General features: G+C 37.5%; 1 protein-coding gene across 1 annotated transcript in view; it reads left to right on the top strand.

Moving 5' to 3' along the window:
* The first annotated feature begins 372 nt into the window (after positions 1-372).
* The window catches only part of LOC115433198 (dual specificity protein kinase CLK2-like), a 33,504-nt gene continuing 15,813 nt past the window's right edge, over positions 373-18,063 (top strand). The window contains exons 1-8 of the mRNA XM_030154482.1: positions 373-394; positions 1,626-1,702; positions 4,243-4,324; positions 6,467-6,533; positions 7,788-7,901; positions 13,381-13,547; positions 16,372-16,466; positions 17,412-17,541. Of these exons, the coding sequence (XP_030010342.1) occupies positions 1,655-1,702; positions 4,243-4,324; positions 6,467-6,533; positions 7,788-7,901; positions 13,381-13,547; positions 16,372-16,466; positions 17,412-17,541 (703 nt within the window). The 5' untranslated portion in view covers positions 373-394; positions 1,626-1,654. The remainder of the gene's footprint in view (positions 395-1,625; positions 1,703-4,242; positions 4,325-6,466; positions 6,534-7,787; positions 7,902-13,380; positions 13,548-16,371; positions 16,467-17,411; positions 17,542-18,063) is intronic.

Raw genomic sequence — 18,063 nt, 5'->3', positions numbered from 1 at the left:
AATCGATAAGCAGAATCGTTAAGCAGGCAAACGATTCCAAGGAATCGAGCTACTGGGAACCAGTTCTCAAAAAGAACCGGTTCTCGATTCCCATCCCTACTCTCAGCTCACCATTTATTTTTTATTAGTAAATTTTTATTCTTATTTTTATCATTTATTAGAAATTTCAGGTGACCCCATTTGAATTCCAGATGACCCCACATGGGGTCCCAACCCCATGGTTGAAACCCCCTGCCGTAGACCCAGACCCAGGTACCCGTCTGTCATTGTTTTAATGGCCAGTGTGGCTCTGCTCTGTGTTCCTCAGTAATCATCCACCCCCCCGCTGGCCGGACCACGGGGCTCAGAGCAGACAACATGGGCATGAAGGACGACAACTGTGACCCCTGCACAGGTATTTACAGGTGACCTTTAAGCACTGAGGCTCAAGGGCACCCGGGCAGATAAAGGCCACAGCGACTGTGTTTTCTTTTATACTGTCAAAAAAAAAAAAAAAAGGAAATAGACAAACCAACAGCTGACTTTTGTTTGTCTCTTAAAAATATACTGTATTTTCATCTGTTTAACCCATAAAAACCCAAACATCCACATCCACTGATGTAAAAGTTTAATACCTTCTGTTAATGATGATCCACTAATCCTATCAATATGTTGAAATAATTCAAGTCAAATACAGTTTGTCATCAGATCATGATCACAAAGTTAAAGCTGCTCAGTTTGAAGCCCAATAAAATAAAAATCATACTTAGTAAAAACAAGAATACCAGCGTATAAGTGAATGCATGACTGACATTTCCAATAACCATAAAAGGATGAAGAACTGAAGAGCTCGTATCCTAATTAATAGAAACTGTTTACAGTGACTTAAAGTGACTTTTTTTAAAAGTACAAAACCTGAGTTTGGGATTTTTTCAAATAATGCCCCAGATTCTGTGAATATACAGATGTTGCCAAAAGTTTAGATTTATTCTGCAAAAATGTGACTTATTTTTAACCCTCAAACACCCAAACAGTCACTGGAAACCTAAACCATCTACTGATCTGACCTGTTTAATACCTGCTGATCCTCTAATCCTATCAATCCAGGACAATAACTGGTGTAAAATACAGTTCTTCATCTTTTCATGGTCATCAGATATGACCATATTTGGACGTTCAGAGGCTCCATAGCTACCATGGAAACACCGTCATCTTCTACAACACTGATTCCCCAGTCAAACCCATGGAGTTGGATCAATGACAGTGGATGGACACACTGGGTTTATGTTCAGTTAATGATGGATTTTACTGTAAAAGTCACTTTTTCTTCAGTTTTCTCTGTTTCTGATAAAATAACCATCAGCTTTAATCTGAGCTTTAATGAACATCGACATAATCAGTGAATTAAATATAGGAAAATACCTGATTTTCACTGAAAAAGTGCAAAATACAGCAGATAATATTAGAATAAAAGGTGATAAATTGATTAACACCACAACTTTTTAACAAAATACCGACCATCTGTTCTTTTTTTCCTCTTTAATCTTAACTTTGACTTTGTGTGATTTTCTGTGAAGTTCACAACATCTTCTATCTTCTATCATATCTTCTATTGTCTCTTCTAAACCTGTCTGTTCTGTTGACAGATAGACCTGCTGATCCACAGACTGACAACATGGAAACTTACGACCAAGAACACACATCTACACAAACTAATGACCAGGTACCATGAGTTTACTACAGTGTTTTTCAACCTTGGGGTCGAGACCCCACGTGAGGTCACCTGGAATTCAAATGGGGTCGGCTGAAATTTCTAGTAGTTGATTAAAAAAAAACAAAAAAACTTACTAATAAAAAATATATGGTGAGTTGGCAGAGACAATCACAATCCATAACAGACATGACAAACTGAGTGTGAAACTGCAGCACTGTGGTTCTGTTTATATCAAATGTTCACTGTGGGCAGTTTCAGATGCTGCAGCTCTTTCATAATTCATAGTTTCAGTTCTTGTTTGTTCAGTATTAATTGTCCTCCTTGTAAATCACAGCTGGACTGACTGGACAGATCCTGACCCTTTATGCAGTAATCTACACCTGGATTTACCGCCTCTGTCTGCAATAGTAGACATTAAGTATAGTATAAGTATAGATATGTTTAGACTAGGAAGCTTATTATTGTTATTAACTTTGTAAGGAGAAGGGGTGGGGGTTTATAAGTTACGCTTCTTCTCACTCCTTTTCGAATATGTACTGTTTGTCTTATGTCTTATGTTTAACAGTTTTGTTTGTTTATTTTTTCTCCTTTTTTCACATCCATATTCAAAATAAATACATCAGTCAATACATTATATATTATAAATGTCGTCAAAAATTAATGTTTAATTGTAACATAGTATAGCAAACTATTACATGATCAAAAACAAATTAATTTCAGCAAAAACATGTCTTTGTTTTGAATGTCTGGGGTCTCCAGGAGTTTGTGATGTTAAAATGGGGTCACGAACCAAAAAAGGTTGGAAACCACTGGTTTAATATGAGGCAGAGGAGGAGACTGAGTTACTGAGTCATCAATGACTTCACAAAATAACAAAACAGGTCCACACACACATTTCAAGTCGAGGTATAGTCTTGTCACCTATCACATAGACCACAAAAGATGTCTGTAAATAATAATAATAATAATAATAATAATAATAATAATAATAATAATAATAATAATTTTGTAATTTGAATTTACATACTGCTTTTGAGAAAATGAGGAAAATCTCCAAACATCTCAGTTTCTGTCTCTGTTTATTAATTACATTTTTGTAATCATTAATATCATTATTAATATTCCTACAAAATGTTTAACTGCTTACTTCTTATAAGAAAATACTGTGATTTTTATTGAAAAATGCAAAATACAGATGACAATATTATAATAAATGGCGATAAATCACTTGGGAAAGAAAAAAGAAATCATTTTTCAGCTGTGACAAATATAGTTGTGGGTCTGAATGGGTTAATCAGGTATCAGCTGTTTCATGACAGAAACATGATTATACTGGCCAATATGAGCTGAAGTGGATCAGAACAGTAAAACAGTAACAGTGGAAAAAGTACAATTACATGATGAAAAGGTTTACATGAGAATATACAATGTGAATAATACGAACAATCCCAAACAACCTGAAGTAAGTGCAGGTTGAACGGCTGAATGTCTTTGTCCATAAGTTGCTGGGACAGACTCCAGTGACACTGGTGAGGAGAAAAGCAGCTTCACATAATGAATGAAGAATGAATGAATGCTTCACTTTATTATTTACACATGTACATTAGAACTGACAGATGGATCTACAGATACACTAAACAGTTCAGGCTGGTCATATTTGTTCAGTTTATTCACTTTTAATGAAAAGATAGTTTATAAATGTAAACAATTTCATGTAATTTTACTTTTTTACACTAAAATAAAATGAAAAATGTTGTAATTGTTATTATTTATAGGTTATTATTATGTTATTATCTTACTGGTTCTGACCCACTTCAGACCCTATTGGTCTGAATGTGGAACCTGAACTAAAATGACTTTGACATTGCTGTTTGTTCATATCTTCAGTATTTTTGCATTCCACCCAGTCATCCCATGGACCAGACTGGACCCTTTGGTGGGCCAGTTTTGGACCGCAGGTCGTATGTTTGACACCCCTGACATAAAGCAATATTTAGTGACCATATATGTGTTTGTGATTGGTCATCTGGTGGAACGGCGTTGGCTTTTACCAGTGTCTAAAAATATTCAGTAAAAACTAAAGCTGTTCGCACATGCCTACATTTTTCAGTATGTGTGCGATATTTTGTGATATTTTTGTACAGTTGTTTTTTTTTGCACAGGTAAACTGATTTTCATTGTTCATGAGACAGTGACAATAAAGATCTATTCTATTCTATTCTATTCTAAATGATTTGGACACCCCTGGACTGACCCAGTTGGATCCTTTGGGGTCTGGTTTTGACACCAGCTGACATTGACCCCCCCCCCCCCCCCCCCGTACCTCTTTAATATTCACCCTGTCATTCTTCCTTCTGTTGTCTCATCCACATATCATCTCATCAACCCTGTGTCTGATGCATCTGAATACGACACCTACGCCGACACCTGCCTTCATCACTATGTCTCCTGCGTCTCCACTGGTGACCTGATGACAACCCCCCCCCACCCCCACCTCCTGAAACGGCCTTTTTCCTCAATGCTGTCGATGATGATGATGATGTATCCAGGGGAGTCAAAGGGCACGGAGCTGTGAGGATGATGAAGAGGGTCACCTGGCCTATCACATCGGCCTCATGCTGAAAGCAAGATGTACCCCACACTAAACTTATATTGTCCTTGTCAAAGCTTCGACATGTAGAGCTTGATTGTTTTGGGGGTTTTTTTTGGGGGGGGGCAAACATGTCTGAGCGGTACAGTTTTAAACTCCATCCAACAGCACAGAGGCAGTGTGACCTCTGTGTTTTTGGGGAAAAACAACAAGAATGTTTCAGGGTTCATGGTTTAAAATGTAAGCATGTTACTGTGGGACTGGAAAAGGAAAAGTCATGAGTATAATATTATAATGAGACAATCTGCAGGGCCGTCTGAACAGCATTATGGGCCCCGGGTAAAGCAGTGTACTGGGGCCCCATGACAACTACTACAGGAACTATTCTTGGTTTGAAGTCAGTGGTGGTCTTCAGGATGTCATTGTCCATGAACTGAAGTGAAAGTCAGTTCAAACCACGCTGCCCCGTTGTGTACGAAGCTGATTTTTTTTATAAGTTTCAGTCTTGAAAAGTACCTGTACCTGTAAGTGCCTGTACCCCCCCCCCCCCCCCCCCCCCCAGCTGGACTGCACATGTGCAGCCGAGCCCCCCCACCCACCCGACTGAACTGTGCGCATGTACCCCCCCCATTATACCGCCACACCAACAGATCAGTTCCACAGGAAACACTGGTCAGAAATTATTTTTCTGTACAAATTCTGGTACAAAATAATAAAAATAATAAAAAAAAAAGATTGAAAAAATTTTAGTACAAAAATTGCAGTAGAAAATAATAAACTCTGTAAAATGACTGAAAATTCTAGTACAAAAGAAAAAAAATGTTAAAAAAATGGTTGAAAAACTTTCGCACAAAATAAAAAACAAATCTGAATAAATAAATAAATAAATAAATAAAATGTCAGTACAAAATAATAAAATCTACATAAAATGATTTAGCGATTTGAAAGCAAAATAAAATGTAAGAAAATCTTTAAAAATAATTGAAAAAAGAAAATAACTGAAATGAGCAACTAGTGAAGTAACTATACACCTTTGATGGGTATGTATCATATATGATACAAGGGTCATTAAAGGGTTGACATACACAGATTAACATGGGGCCCTTACGCCCTTATATGGGTCAGTGCCCATCAGGCCCATGTGACGGCCCTGACAAACTGCATGTTCGAAGTTTTAAGGAGGTTAACGGAAACGGCAAAGACAGAGTGGCATCTGGTGGATGACTTTAGTATTACACACAACAGGTTCAACTCAACTAATGTTCATGAATGAATGAATGTTTTTTCTTTTTTTCTTTTTTTTTTTTTGGACAGTAATCACCAAACACAGTACAAACAACCACAATAAACACAAAAACCAAAAAACAAGTAGGCCAGAAGCAAAAGCTTATTTGTAGCCTCTGCATTTCACCTGATCCACAGTTTACATTCAATTAAATGCGTACATCATTGAGGATTCTCATTATAACAAAAGAATCAGGAACAACAAAAACATATCTGCCCTCTCAACTTAATATTCCTGAATGATTTTATACTTCAGACATTTTTTAAACTTTGTCAGAGAAGTGAACAACTTAAATTCATCATCAAGTCCATCCCATAATTTCACATACACAACCCAAATCCATCTGGACTTCACATTCGTCCTCACTTTCATACATTCAAAAATATAAAAACCTCTGAAATTAGAATTATGCTCTCTTAATTTAAAGAACTCTGGAATGGTATTTGGAACAATATTATTTTTTTTACTTTATAAATCATCTCTAATATTTTAATAAATATAATATCTGGCAATGTTAAGGTATTAAGTTGAATAAATAAATTATTTGTTGCTTCAAAATATTCTACTTTATTAATTATGTAATGACTCAAAATGTGTTCAGCCAACAGCTGAACAGAATATTTAAAGTTCATGTGGAACAAAAACAATAACAGATCAGGGCTTCTTTTATCTTTTCACTGGCAACATTTTATTACCAGTGTATTTTTTTATGTAATATGTTTAAAATGGAGGAAAAGTGTTTTTAATGTGAATGAACTTATTGATGTTTAATTATAATATTAAATGAAAATGATCTTTATTTGACTTAAACTGTGTTCTTTAACGTTCATGTCTTTTCCCAGTAGTTAGGATACACTCAGGCACCAGTATGTTTGATGGTTTTATGTGTCTTTACCAGATGAGGTGGTGTCGACCCTGGGAGTCGGAGCCTTTGGAAAAGTGGTCGAATGTATCGATCGAGAAAAGTAAGTGAATAAACTGAATAATCCTAAAGCTCATGCTCAGCCTCTCAGATCCAAATATGCTCTGCTTAACCCTTTCATGCATGAATTATATAGAACCTTAATCAAGATTTTTTTCCTGAGTGTTTTTATTCCTCTTTAGGCACAAAAAACAAAAAAAAATGCGACAGATTTTTTTATGAACCTATTTTTTATGGAGTTATAAAACTGTCCACTCAGCTGAACACCATGCACTTAATTTTTAAAGCAAAGAAACATGTATTTACTGATAAACTGTGAAAACTATGAAATAAAAAACATTTTTAATGCTGCTAATCTGATGTTTTCCCACATTTTAACAAAACTCCATGAGATAATCTGCAAAAAAAAAAAAAAAAAAAAAAAAAACCTCAACTTTTTGTTAAAAAAAAAAAAAAAACTTGTGGGGTCACCTGGAATTCAAATGGGGTTGCCTGAAATTTATAGTAATTGATAAAAATAAAAAAAAACAAACTTACAAATAAAAAATATATCTTGAGTTGACAGAGCCAATCCCAGTCCATACCAGACAAACTGTGGTTGTGAAACTGCAGCACTGTGGTTCTGTTTGTGTCACATGTTCACTGTGGTCAGTTTCAGATGCTGCAGCTCTTTCATCATTCATAGTTTCAGTTCTTGTTTGTTCAGTATTAATTGTCCTCCTTGTAAATCACAGCTGGACTGACTGGACAGATCCTGACCAAGGAAAATAAAATTCTCCCTTTGTGCAGTAATCTACACCTGGATTTACTGCCTCTGTCCACAATAATAGACATTATATAGACTAAATGTCCACAATAATAGACATTATATAGACTAAATGTCCTCTAACATTAACCTGGATTTGAAACATAGTAGAGCAAACTATTACAGGATCAAAAATAAATTAATTTTAGCAAAAAAAAAAAAAAGTCTCTGTTTTGAATGTCTGGGGTCGCCAGAAATGGTGATGTTAAAATGGGGTCAGGAGTAAAAAAAGTTTGGGAACCACTGGTCTAATAACAGTCAGTAATTTTGTAACCTCAGGTTTATGTAGAACAGCAGAGTTCCAGTAACGGTATGAACTGCAGTGTATGGGATGAAAAACAAATAAAACCCATGAGTATACAAGAGAACACCTTTGAACACATGTCCACTGTGGTGACCACTGCGCACGAAAGGGTTAACAGAGTCACTTTGTTATTTGTTTTCCTTTTTCATATTTATTTCATCTGACTTCACTGACTTTCTCCTCAACAGAGACGACCGCGTTGCTGTGAAGATTGTGAGGAACTTTGAGACTTTCCGTGAAGTGGCCAAGTCTGAGATCAGTGTGTTGGAAGAGATCAACAGCCTGGACGATGACAACAGATTGTAAGTAAAAAAATACAGGACTGATGTCGTTATCCTCATATCATGATTACATAACTCATACACAAGTGGACAAAAGTATGTGGACACGTTGAATTCAGGTGTTTCTTTTCTAACAGGGGTCTGGGATACAAAACAATAATGACTAATGTCAGAATAGAGTTTTATATTATGGGATAGATATCATATTGATTATTAATATTGATGTTTCTGTCAGATCCTCATGAACAGGACATTTTACAGCTGGAGACATGATGTGTCCACATATTTATGTCCATATAGTTAAGAAACATCAATATTTCCTTCAAGTTTAATGGCAGATTTTTCTTCCTCAGTCAGATGTGATGAACACATTACAGCTTAATGATCCGGTCTCCCTGGGAGAATTCAAAGCTCTGATAAAAAAAAAATAAATAGTGTTACTGAAGAGTGCAATTGCGTTCCCTGTTGTGTGTTTCTGTGGTCCTTTGTCTTTTTGACGTGTTTTATTACCTCTGCCAGGAGGTTTTGGGATCACTTTGCTTTGTGTGTTTGCATGTTTGTTTGTGTGTTTATGTGTTTGTTTGTTTGTTTGTTTGTTTGTTTGTTTGTGTGTTTGTTTGTTAGCAGGATAACTCAAAAATTTAGGGATGGATTTTCATGAAATTTTCAGGAAATGCTGATATTGGCACAAGGAAGAAATGATTAAATTAGGGTGGTGATCGTCGGGGGGGGGGGGGGGGGGGGGGGGGTTGGTCTGTTTTGGCAGAGGTCTGTGCTCTCCAAGTGCTTTTCTTGTTTTAGAATTGTTGTAAGTTTGTAGTGCTGTGCTGTGCTGTGCTGTGCTGTGCTGTGCTGTGCTGTGCTGTCTTGGCCAGGTCTCCCTCAAAAAAGAGACTTTAACCTTAGGGCTTTTCCTGGTTAAATAAAGGTTAAATAAATAAATAAAAAGAAAGTAGGTGGTTAGTTGTGGTAGACACTTATTGGTATTTACTGTCAGAGCATGGAAAATATTTTAGAATTATATATTGTGGAACATGTAAAATCATAGTCATGGATATTAAAAATAATAATGATAAAAAAAAAAAAAATCAATGAGAAAAATAAGTCCAAACCATCTCTCATCCATTTTGGAAACAAAGATAACAACTGAAACCAAACTAATCAATGCAATGATATTTATCCCATAATATAAAACTATATTCCGACATTAGTCATTATTGTTTTGTATCCCAGACCCCTGTTAGAAAAGAAACACCTGAATTCAACGTGTCCACATACTTTTGTCCATTTGTGTATGAGTTAGGTCATAATGATATGAGGATAACAATATGTATGTATGTTGAAATAAGAAATTAATTCAGAATAGGACTGTGCAATAAAATAACAGTTATTATCAGACTTTAAACTGGAAATAAATAATGATTTGAGCTGGATCAGCTGCATCCAGACAGTTTTGTTTTTTTTCTTAACTAAAAAAAGAAGTAGTCTTACACTCAGTCGCCTCCCAAACAGATTGGTGTTAAATTTAGTACTACACTGCCATCTGTTGGAATTTTGTGGTACTACATATGTGCACCGTAAACAGTCTGTCAGGATGCTCTGTATGTGGTGAATCCTGAATGTTGTTCACTTATTTCACTCTCAGAACATTAGGATCCCCCTGCACCTCACATAACTTCTGCTTCATGAATATTTTCTCCTGGAGGATTCTGTTGGGTTTCTGTAAATTGGCTTAGAGTCTGGTTTTGACCAACTCTATAGTGTCATGAGATAAGTTTTTTGTTGTGATCTGGCGCTATATAAATAAAATTTGATTGAGTGATTTGATTGGTTTTCCCCTGTAAGTCACTTTGGAAAAAAGCATCTGCCAAATGCATAAACATAAACATAAACCTATTTTCATAAACTTCCGTGTTGCTCCGTCTCCATCAGGCACATTAACCTCAGTCTGAACATGGGGCCAGTGTAACAGCTAATACAAGCAGAAGTCCCCTTTTACTTAACCCTTTAAAACCTGACCCATCATAAACTAGCCACAAAATTCTAATTTTGGGGGGAATTGAGATGTTTTTTAGGCCTTGTAGAACCCAATAATGTAATAACGGCCAATAACGTAATAAATTTGCCATTTTTAAAATGTAATAAGCCAATAATGTAATATCTGGCCAACAGTGTAATAAAAGTCCTGAACCGATAACATAATAACTTTTGGCCAATAATGCTATAACTTATTGGCTGGTTATTACTTTATTGGCCTGGTAAAAAAAAACATTCTTTCCAAATGTAATAACTGAGCCAATAACGTAGTAAGTTATAACATTACGGGCCAAAAGCTATTACATTATCGGTTCAGGACTTCTATTACATTATTGGCCAGATATTACATTATTGGCCAATTGCATTTTAAAAATGGCAAATTTATTACGTTATCGGTTTTTATTACATTATTGGCTTCTATAGACCTTTTAACAATGTCCAAACAAAAGATTTTACCGTATCATTTTGTTTAGGACACAGGTGTAAAACATGCAGCCCAGGGGCCAAATCCGGCCCACCAAAGGATCCAGTCTGGCCCGTAGGATGAATTTGTGAGAATACATAATTACACTGAAGATATTAACAGTTGAGGATGTCAAAATCATTTTAATTCAGATTCCACATACAGACCAATTAGATCTCAAGTAGGTCAGAACCAGTAAAACACTATCCTATTAAAACTGTAAAAAGTGAAAACAGCAAATTTTCTCTTTGTTTTAATGTAAAAAAGTAAAATTACATGAAAATGTTTATTTTGAAAAATGTTATTTTACAAAAAATGTGAATAACCTGAAATGTTTTAAGATAAATAAATGCAATTGTACCAATATTCTGCCTGTTATTAAATGTTTTGTGTATTTGTCATTGTAATGTCAGCTGTAATTCACATGTGTAAATGATAAACTGATATTCTGAGGCAGAATATTGTTAAAATTGTACTTGTTTTTCTTAAGACTTTTCCAGGTGTTCATGTTATTCAGATTTTTGTAGATGTAAACATTATTATAATTCATTAATAATTTTGCCTTTAGTCCACAGGTGTTAAACATGCATCCCGGGGGCCAAATCCAGCCCACCAAAGGGTCCAGTCTGGGCCACGGGATGAATTTGTGAAATACAAAAATTACACTGAAGATACGAACAATCAGTGGCGTCAGAATCATTTGAATTCAGGTTCCACATACAGACACATACAGACCAGTTAGATTTCAAGTGGGACAGAACCAGTCACATGTTACCATTATGACTTATAAATAATGACAAAAACAAATTCTCTCTTTTTTTTTTGGTGTAAAAAAGTAAAATTACATGAAAATGTTTACATTACAAAACTATACTTTTATTAAAAAAAAAAAAAAAAAAAAAAAGGGAATAACCTGAGCAAATATGAACAAACGAAATGTCTTAATAAAAGTAAATGTAATTTGACCGATATTCAGCCTGTTACTAAATGTTTTGTGTGATTGTGACGCACATGTGTAAATGATAAACTGATAAACTGATAAACTGAGGCAGAATATGGTTCAAATTACGTTTGTTTTTCTTAAGACAATTCCAGTTGTTCATGTTATTCAGATTTTTAAACTTTGTAGATGTAAACATGATCATAATTGAATTTTACTTTTTTCACTGGTGTTCTTTTACTGGTTGGGCCCACTGCAGATCAAACTGGACTGAATGTGGAACTGAACTAACATGAGTCTGACAGCCCGAGTTTAGGACGTTTTTGTATCACAGTTTATAAAGTACCTTAAACACCTGCACAACACCCAGGAACCCCTGTTAGATGTTCCACACATGGAGCAGGAGGACAGGCCTTCAGTCCTGCTCCTGTCCTTTCCTTGTCTCCTTCCTCACTGCGTCCTGTGTTCCTTTCCTCGTCTCCTTCCTCTCTGCGTCCTTTCCTCGTCTCCTTCCTTCCTCACTGCGTCCTTTCCTCGTCTCCTTCCTTCCTCACTGCGTCCTTTCCTTGTCTCCTTCCTTCCTCACTGCGTCCTTTCCTTGTCTCCTTCCTTCCTCACTGCGTCCTTTCCTTGTCACCTTCCTTGCTCACTGCGTCCTTTCCTTGTCACCTTCCTTCCTCACTGCGTCCTTTCCTTGTCTCCTTCCTTCCTCACTGTGTCCTTTCCTTGTCTCCTTCCTTCCTCACTGCGTCTTTTCCTTTTCACCTTCCTTCCTTACTGCGTCCTTTCCTTGTCTCCTTCCTCAATGCGTCCTTTCCTTGTCTCCTTCCTTCCTCACTGCGTCCTTTCCTTGTCTCCTTCCTTCCTCTTTGCGTCCTGTGTTCCTTTCCTCGTCTCCTTCCTCACTGCGTCCTTTCCTCGTCTCCTTCCTTCCTCACTGCGTCCTTTCCTTGTCTCCTTCCTTCCTCACTGCGTCCTTTCCTTGTCTCCTTCCTTCCTCACTGCGTCCTTTCCTCTTCTCCTTCCTTCCTCACTGCGTCCTTTCCTTGTCTCCTTCCTTCCTCACTGCGTTCTTTCCTCGTCTCCTTCCTTCCTCACTGCATCCTTTCCTTGTCTCCTTCCTTCCTCACTGCGTCCTTTCCTTGTCTCCTTCCTTCCTCACTGCGTCCTGTGTTCCTTTCCTCGTCTCCTTCCTCACTGCGTCCTTTCCTCGTCTCCTTCCTTCCTCACTGCGTCCTTTCCTCATCTCCTTCCCTCCTCACTGCGTCCTTTCCTTGTCTCCTTCCTTCCTCACTGCGTCCTTTCCTTGTCTCCTTCCTTCCTCACTGCGTCCTTTCCTCGTCTCCTTCCTTCCTCACTGCGTCCTTTCCTTGTCTCCTTCCTTCCTCACTGCGTCCTTTCCTCGTCTCCTTCCTTCCTCACTGCGTCCTTTCCTTGTCTCCTTCCTTCCTCACTGCGTCCTTTCCTTGTCTCCTTCCTTCCTCACTGTGTCCTTTCCTCGTCTCCTTCCTTCCTCACTGCGTCCTTTCCTTGTCTCCTTCCTTCCTCACTGCGTCCTTTCCTTGTCTCCTTCCTTCCTCACTGTGTCCTTTCCTTGTCTCCTTCCTTCCTCACTGCGTCCTGTGTTCCTTTCCTCGTCTCCTTCCTCACTGCGTCCTTTCCTCGTCTCCTTCCTTCCTCACTGCGTCCTTTCCTCGTCTCCTTCCTTCCTCACTGCGTCCTTTCCTTGTCTCCTTCCTTCCTCACTGCGTCCTTTCCTCGTCTCCTTCCTTCCTCACTGCGTCCTTTCCTCATCTCCTTCCTTCTTCACTGCGTTCTTTCCTCGTCTCCTTCCTTCCTCACTGCGTCCTTTCCTCGTCTCCTTCCTTCCTCACTGCGTCCTTTCCTCGTCTCCTTCCTTCCTCACTGCGTCCTTTCCTCGTCTCCTTCCTTCCTCACTGCGTCCTTTCCTCGTCTCCTTCCTTCCTCACTGCGTCCTTTCCTTGTCTCCTTCCTTCCTCACTGTGTCCTTTCCTCGTCTCCTTCCTTCCTCACTGCGTCCTTTCCTTGTCTCCTTCCAGTGCCTGTGTGAGGATGCTGGACTGGTTCGACCACGACGGTCACATGTGCATCGTGTTCGAGCGTCTCGGTCTCAGCACCTTCGAGTTCCTTCAGCAGAACCACTTCCTGCCGTTCAGCGTGGACCAGATCCGACACATGGCCTTCCAGATCTTCAGAGCCGTGTGCTGTGAGTCCAGCTGACTGTGAATGAGGCCCTTCACACCCACACCAACACTCTGATCATTATCTGATATCTGGAGTTATCCGATTATTACTGACCATGTGAACAGGATAAACTGAACTGTCTGATCAGAGAGCAGCAGTAATCTGATTATAATACATCAGATTAACACACCTGGACACAGGTTCATGTGATTTATTTAGTCTTTTACATCTGAATATGTGCAAAAACAGTTCAAACTAGAAAAGCACTCGGAGAGCGCAGACCTCCACCAAGGCTGATCAGTGCCCCCCCCCGTGGGCCCCCCCACGCCAAGGAGGTTATGTTTTTGCCAGGGTTTGTTTGTTTGTCTGTCCGTTAGTGTGCAACATAACTCAAAAAGTTATGGACAGATTTGGATGAAATGTTCTGGTCTGCACCCCCCCCCCCCCCGTGGGCCCCCCCACCCCCGATCACCACCAAAATTGAATCATTTCTTCCTTATCCCATTTCCAACAAACCCTGAAAATTTCATCCAAATCTGTCCATAACTTTTTGAGTTATGTTGCACATTAACGGACAGACAAACCCTGGCAAAAACAGAACCTCCTTGGCGGAGGTAATCATAGAAAACAGAAGTGACAGAGTCAAACTCTAGTGGAAGACAATAACAGGAAGTTTGATTCTACCATCACTACGTACGTACAAACTCTGGAAGAAATCCAATAATGGACTAGAGTGTCTGAACCAGCGTGTGTGGATTATCCCTTTTCTGAAGTGCATGTAAATGCATCAGATCTGATTATTACAGTTATCCAATCACTCCTAGTTACACTGGTCGACCATTTTTTTAAAAAAATTATCTGCCTCAGAGATTAAATGTGCTAAATCTTCTGTATTTTAATCAGATTAATTGTTAAACTAATGACTAAAGTGCTGGTTTGCTGCTGTTTTCCAGGTATATGATAAAGTGTTATGCATATTGTAGTGCTGGGCAGCGACTCAAATTTTTAATCACAATTAATCGCGTGGATTCTTCAATTAATCATGATTAATCACATAGTTATATGGGGGGGGGGGGTTGCCGGCATCAACAGTGTGTATTTCCTTTCAGTGATATTTCAGACTGAAGTACTCCAGTGATAAAAATAATTGCACATGTCAGTACTTCCAAACACCTGTGTCCCCCCCCCCACCATCTGAAGACATTTCAAATGAAAATGTCCATGGAACAGACCGCTACTGTTACACATGTTTATGTCCACACATGTTTATTTCAGGTTGTGAGTGATTGACAGGAGTCTTAGTCCCACTAATCAGTACTAATACTAATAAGAACAATAATATGTGACGTTCAGTTGTTCAAAGTAAACAAAGGGGGCCCTCTAGTGGTGGGAATAAGTGTCACTAACGTATGTTTTGTCCTTGCGGTGTTCCCATAGTCAGTTCAGACATAAGAAGGAACTAACAGACACGTTTCATTCACTCTGTTTGTATGGCCCCAAAAACGTTTGTCTGTGAGTATTTTCTGTTCAGTTGTTGTCAGAATGAACAGTATTAAATATCTCTGATGTGAACCTTTGTTTCTGGATAAAAAACACGTTGTAAATCTTAAATTAATCTGTAAATGCTAATCGTTAGCATGTCAATGGATTTTCCCATTCAAGTTAGCATCGAACCTAGTGATCTTTTTCCCATTCATTTAAATGTCTAATGCCATGTAAATGTACTAAGGCAGTGAACAGAACTCAGACAGATTTAGTTTGTATGTGTCAGTTTTACAGTGAGTCTGCAGTAACAGATTTGGACACAAGTTTTGGGCTTTTCTTGTTAAACCTGTTGTCTATCTGCCGAGCTAATCGCTACACGCACACAAGCAGAAGAATAGGAGTTAGAATAAAACGGCATTAACAGGAGATTTAAAAAAAATTTGGTATTATTTAATGAATGTGTTAATGCAGTAATAACGTGTTTACTTGCCCAGCCTCAGTACATTGTTATATTACTGAGTCAGTTTAAACCAGCACACTTTAATATCTTACCCTATAAAACCTGACCCATCAAAAACTAGCCACAAAATTCTTTTTTTTGTTTTTGGAAGTGAGAAGTTTATTAGACCTTTTAACTAAATCCAAATGAAACATATCCCTGTATGATTTTATTTATGATATATTTTTGTATCACATTTGATACATTGGGCATTTTTATAAAGTACCTTATATACCTGCAGTATCAAATTTGATACACACAATTTGAACATAATCGAACTGTACTATAAAGAATCAATTATCAAGTAACTATGAACTGCTTCAGTCTATAAAGAACTAATTTTAAAAAATAATAATAATAACAATATAAATGTTTCTTAACATAACTTTTTGAAAATTGCTAAAGACTTTCTTGCACAAAGTGTGTGGATGATTACACGATAACGTCCTTTTTGTAAAAGACAAAAAAAGTCCTTCCACCGGCTGCAGTGGGATCATAAGGTCTCAGAACCTGGCACAGCAAATACAATACAAATGGTTTTATAGGGTTAAAAGAAGACATAACTTATTAAATTTGATACAGAAACAGTTCTCAGAGACAGAAGGGGAACAGAATTTAAGAGGGAATGTGAATTTACAAATGCCTTATTTTAGACCAGCTGTAAAAGTGATGTGTGTTTCAGTCACAGGGTTAAATAATGAAAAGTCGAACAGATACATTCAAGCAGAGTGAAAATATAAATCAGTTTTAAGAAGTATATAAAATAAATGTTTTTAAAAATAAATATGAGGAAGTTCGACAGTCACCTTGGTGTAATTATACTTGACACAAAATACAAACTGGATTCTCCCGGTTTTTGCAGTCCTGCATCGTAACAAGTTGACCCACACAGACCTGAAGCCAGAAAACATCCTGTTGGTCTGCTCCGACTACGACCTGGAGTTCAACGATTCCACGGTAACAACCCCACGTGTGCCCCTGTGTGGGGCAACGGGCTTTAATGTTTACTCCAGTGTGTAATGTTTGTCTTCATACTGTTGATAATCCAGTTCTGTCACCACTGCTTATTATTATTATTATTATTATTATTATTATTATTATTATTATTATTATTATAGTTTCTATAATCTAATTATCACAGAATAATGGTTATAATAAAGTGATGACAGTACTAGTAGTCATAACAATGACATACAAGTAATGTAAGTATATAAGTAATAATAATAATAATAATAATGATAATAATAATAAGCAGCAGTGACATTATATATATATATATATATATATATATATATATATATATATATAAAAAACCCTAACCCTAGGACAGATAGGATTTTAGTTTGTCCTAGGACAAACTAAAATTTCAGTCTGTCCTAGTAGGATTACGAATCCTACTGGATTTCAATCTCTACTGTGATACATATATATATATATATATATATATATATATATATATATATATATATATATATTGCATACTATAATATTATATTATATTAATATTAAGATACTTATTATTGTCATTATTATTATTATTATTCTTACTTTGCCACTTGTTTCTACTTTGTCTTTCCAATCTGCTTTTGCCATTTTTTCCCTCCTGTTTTTTTTTTTTTTACAGTTATTGTTTTGCTTTTTTCTTGTGTGTTTACTCGGTATTTGTGCTGCTATAGGAAACTCAGTTTCCTGAGCGTTCTCCCCAAAGGATCAATAAAGTTCCAGTTGATCTAATCTAATCTGATCTGATCTACATCTGACTGACATCTGCTCATGAACCAAACTGTTATACTGTCACTGAATGACCGTGTGTCTGTGTGTGTGTGTGTGTGTGTGTGTGTGTGTGTGTGTGTGTGTGTGCGTGCGTGCGTGCGTGCGTGCGTGTGTGTGTGTGTGTGTCAGAACCGTAAACAGAGGAAGTTGAGGAGTCTGGATGTGAAGGTGGTAGATTTTGGTACCGCCACATTTGACCATGAACACCATGAGTCACTGGTGTCGACACGTCACTATCGAGCTCCAGAGGTCATACTAGGTATTCACACACACACACACACACACATACACATATATACACACACACACACACACACACAGATACACATATATATACACACACACACACGTATACACACACATACACATATATACACACACTCACACACATATACACACACACACACACACACCCATATACACACACACATATATATACACACACACTCATATACACACACATATATATATACACACATATACACACACACACACATACTCTGCAGTTCACTTGGCTTTGTTTTTGTAGGAAAATGTATTCAGATTTCATATTATTTAGAATAGTATATTTTCCACGTGGCGACTCAGTAGACCGTAATTCTTTCAAAGGATTTGTGTTGGGCGCATGCGCACGTAGTGACCGGCGGTGAGCGAGAGCTTACTGCAAAACAAATCTACCCATGGGTACAAATAAAGTCACCTTGAACCTTGAACCTTGAATAGAAACAGAACTTCTGACCCATGTTTGGTCCTAGGTTTGGGAAATTCAGATGTAAACTAA

This window comes from Sphaeramia orbicularis, chromosome 14 (assembly GCF_902148855.1).
Source record: "Sphaeramia orbicularis chromosome 14, fSphaOr1.1, whole genome shotgun sequence".
Lineage (NCBI taxonomy): Eukaryota > Metazoa > Chordata > Actinopteri > Kurtiformes > Apogonidae > Sphaeramia > Sphaeramia orbicularis.
Note: the sequence above shows the minus strand (reverse complement) of the source record. Positions and strands in the feature narration are given on the sequence as shown.